Source organism: Colobus angolensis, unplaced genomic scaffold, assembly GCF_000951035.1.
Source record: "Colobus angolensis palliatus isolate OR3802 unplaced genomic scaffold, Cang.pa_1.0 Scaffold25, whole genome shotgun sequence".
NCBI classification, from domain to species: Eukaryota; Metazoa; Chordata; class Mammalia; order Primates; family Cercopithecidae; genus Colobus; species Colobus angolensis.
Genome location: NW_012115710.1, coordinates 4,444,321 through 4,448,244, shown reverse-complemented (window position 1 = coordinate 4,448,244; position 3,924 = coordinate 4,444,321). Strand labels below are relative to the sequence as shown.

Sequence of the window (3,924 nt, the reverse complement as noted above, 5' to 3'; positions counted from 1 at the left end):
GAGGCAGGAGAATTGCTAGAACCTGGGAGGCAGAGGTTGCAGTGAGCCGAGATCGCTCCACTGCACTCCAACCTGGGCAAAAAGAGCGAAACTCCGTCTCTAAAAAAAAAAAAAAAAGAGAGCGATGGGGTCTTGCCCTGTCGCCCAGGCTGGAGTGCAGTGGGGTGATCTTGGCTCACTGCAGCTTTGACCTCCTGGGCTCAAGGGATCCTCCCACCTCAGCCTCCCAAGTAGCTAAGACTCCAGGCCCAGTGTGGCCTCTGGAGATATTTCTGGTTGTTACTTCTAGTGGGGAGAGGATGCTACTGACATCTCCTGGATGGAGCCCAGGGATGCCCCTGAGCTTTCTCCCGTACACAGGACAGGCCCTGACACAAGAGGTCACAGGCCCCAGATGCTGGCAGCTGTCCCCATCTCTCTCTCTCTCTTTTTTTTTTTTTTTTGAGACGGAGTCTTGGTCTTGTTGCCCAGGCTGGAGTGCAGTGGCGGATCTCAGCTCATTGCAACCTCCGCCTCCCAGGTTCAAGCAATTCCCGTGTTTCAGCCTCCTGAGTAGGTGGGATTACAGGTATGCACCACCACGCCCGGCTAATTTTGTATTTTTAGTAGAGATGGGGTTTCACCATGTTGGTCAGGCTGCTCTTGAACTCCTGACCTCAGGTGATCTGCCGGCCTTGGCCTCCCAGAGTGCTGGGATTACAGGCGTGAGCCACCGCACCCAGCCTGTCTTCTCAATTACTTCATCCCATTAAGACTTCATCTTCCATTCCTCAGCTCTATAAGGCAGAAACTATCACTATCCTCCATTATACAGATGACACCTGGGGCCCAGCGGGTTGAAGGAATCTGCTAAAGACAATGGGAAGAAGCAGGGCTGGGATTTGAACGTTTGGGCTCTGGCGCCTATTTCTTAACTCCTCCCTACAGTAACATATCAAAATGTATAAAATTGGTGTGGGCGCCGTGGCTCACACCTGTATTCCCAGCACTTTAGGAGGCTGAGGTGGGTGGATCATTTGAGGTCAGGAGTCCAAGACCAGCCTGGCTAACACGATGAAACCCTGTCTCTACTAAAACTACAAAAATTAGCTGGATGTGGTGGTGGGTGCCTGTAATCCCAGCTGCTCGGGAGGCTGAGGCAGGAGAATTACTTGAAACCGGGAGGTGGAGGTTGCAGTGAGCCGAGATTGTGCCACTGCATTCCAGCCTGTAATCCCAGCACTTTTGGAAGGCTGAGGCAGGTGGATCTTGAGGTCAGGAGTTCAAGACCAGCCTGGCCAAGATGGTGAAACCCCCGTCTCTACTAAAAATACAAAAATTAGCTGGGCCTGGTGGCACGTGCCTGTAATCCCAGCTACTCGTGAGGCTGAGGCACGAGAATCACTTGAACCCGGGAGGCAGAGGCTGCAGTGAGCCAGAATTATGCCTTGCGCTCCAGCCTGGGCAACAAGAGCGAAATTTCGTCTTTAAAACTTTTTTTTTTTAAAGAGATGGGATCTTGCCCTGTTGCCCAGGCTGGAGTGGTGTGGGGGTGATCAGAGCAAGACTCCATCTCAAAAAAAAAAAAAAAAATCTTGTAGAAACAGGTTCTTGCTATGTTGCCCAGATTGGTCTTGAATCTTGGCCTCAAATGACCCTCTTGCCTGGGTCTCCCAAAGTGTTGGATTACAGTCATCACTGCACCTGGCATATCTGTCACCTGCTAACTGGCCCCAAACATCCTTGCACGTTCCTCCTGCATAGACATTGCTTATGCTGTGCCAGGCACTGCCTTGCCCAATGCACACACTACTTCACGTGTGTATCAATGAAATCAATCAATCATGCAATCAACCCATCAAATGAATTTCACCTGTAACATAAATGATTGCTTGTAAGTCAGGTTTTGTTACTAATTCCATTGAAACAGAAGAGGAAGCTGAGGCGGGAGAGAGGGTAGTGAGTTGCTCAAGGGCCTAGTTCAGGAAGTATCAGAGCCAGGATCAGGCCCCAGCTCCACTAGACCCCCAGAGATGCCCCTGACCTTGTCCCCTCTGTCCTGTCCCCCAGCGGATCTGTACTCAGCCGAGCCTGGGGAGGAGGAGCCGGCGTGGGTGCAGACGGAGAGGCAGCAGTTCCGGGACTTCCGGGATCTGAACAAGGATGGGCACCTGGACGGGAGTGAAGTGGGCCACTGGGTGCTGCCCCCGGCCCAGGACCAGCCCCTGGTGGAAGCCAATCACCTCCTGCACGAGAGCGACACGGACAAGGTGCAGTGATGGGGCCGCGGCAGGAGCGGGTGGGCGTCGCATGCCAGCCTCCAGAAATGAGCAAGACCTGGGCCTGGAGCTTAAGGTCCCTTTTAGGTGGGATAAAAAAAGAAGGACAGAGAGAGAGGAAAAGAGAGGGGGACAGAGACCCAGAGAGAGTGGGGGACAGAGTCCCAGAGAGAGAGGGGGACAGAGACCCAGAGACCCAAAGAGAGAAGGACAGGGACCAAGACAGGGGGACAGACTCAGAGAGACAGGGACAGAGGCCCAGAGAGGGGGGGCAGAGACTCAGGGGGAAGGAGTCCCAGAGAGAGAGGACAGAGACCCAGAGAGAGAGGACAGAGACCCAGAGAGAGAGGACAGAGACCCGGAGAGAGAGGACAGAGACCCGGGGGGGGAGCAGAGACAGAGAGAGGGGGAAAGAGATTCAGAGAGAGGGGGACAGAGACTCAGAGAGGTGGACAGAGACCTAGAGACCCAAAGAGAGAAGGACAGGGACCAAGACGGGGACAGACTCAGAGAGAAAGGGGCAGAGGCCCAGAGAGAAGGGTCCCAGAGACTTGGGGACACACTTGGATGCGGGGAGGGCTTTCGAAAGCAGGGCCGTTGCCGGGCGCGGTGGCTCAAGCCTGTAATCCCAGCACTTTGGGAGGCCGAGGCGGGCGGATCACAAGGTCAGGAGATCGAGACCATCCTGGCTAACACGGTGAAACCCTGTCTCTACTAAAAATACAAAAAATTAGCTGGGCGCGGTGGCGGGCACCTGTAGTCCCAGCTACTCGCGAGGCTGAGGCAGGAGAATGGCGTGAACCCGGGAGGCGGAGCTTGCAGTGAGCTGAGATCCGGCCACTGCACTCCAGCCTGGGCGGCAGAGCGAGACTCCGTCTCAAAAAAAAAAGAAAGCAGGGCTGTGTTGTCCCCTCTGAACCCTGACCCTCCCTCCAGGACGGGCGGCTGAGCAAAGCGGAGATCCTGGGTAATTGGAACATGTTTGTGGGCAGTCAGGCCACCAACTATGGCGAGGACCTGACCCGGCACCACGATGAGCTGTGAGCTCCGTGCACCTGCCACGGCCTCAGGGGCCCAGCACAGTGACCCGAGCCCCGTGCACCTGCCACAGCCTCAGGGCTCCACACAGTGACCCAAGGAGGGGCCGCCGTGGTCTAGCCCCCTCCCTGTCCAGGCCCTGCAGGAGACAGATGCAGTCCCTGGCATCCTCCTGCTCATGGGCTCTCAGGAACCCCCTGGGTCAGCTTCTGTCCCTGTCATACCCCCAGCCCCAGGGAGGGGCCGTCACAGTCCCAGAGGATAAGCAACACCTATTTCTGACTGAGTCTCCCAGCCCAGACCCAGGGAGCCTGGCCCCAAGCTCAGCCTCTAAAAACCGCCACCAACCCCTCCAGCTCCAAATCTGAGCCTCCACCACACAGACTGAAGCTCCCCTGGCCCCAGCTCTCTCCTGCCTGGCCCGGCCTGGGACACCTCCTCCCTGCCAGGAGCCAATAAAAGCCAGCGCCGGGACCTTGTGTGTCTGTGTCTGTCTGTTGTCTGCCTGTCTCTATGAAGGGGAAAGGGGCTCGAGACGGTTTGGGGGCTGTGACTTGGAGTTGGGGGCTGAGGCATGCAATAGGGGACCAGGCATTTGAAGCTGGGTGTTGGAGGGATTGGAGGGCGT

The 3,924-nt window shown here is 56.2% G+C and overlaps 1 protein-coding gene across 2 annotated transcripts in view; it reads left to right on the top strand.

Moving 5' to 3' along the window:
* Nucleotides 1–3,484, top strand: part of RCN3 (reticulocalbin 3, EF-hand calcium binding domain) — a 19,528-nt gene extending 16,044 nt beyond the window's left edge. Inside the window, exons 6-8 of one of the 2 annotated variants that reach the window (XM_011946366.1) lie at nt 2,050–2,249; nt 3,195–3,349; nt 3,397–3,484. In XM_011946366.1, coding sequence (XP_011801756.1) covers nt 2,050–2,249; nt 3,195–3,302 — 308 coding nt within the window. In that variant the 3' untranslated portion in view covers nt 3,303–3,349; nt 3,397–3,484. Of the gene's footprint in view, nt 1–2,049; nt 2,250–3,194; nt 3,350–3,387 lie in introns of both variants that reach the window. The other variant, XM_011946367.1, reaches the window with a different exon arrangement.
* Nucleotides 3,485–3,924: the final 440 nt, after the last annotated feature.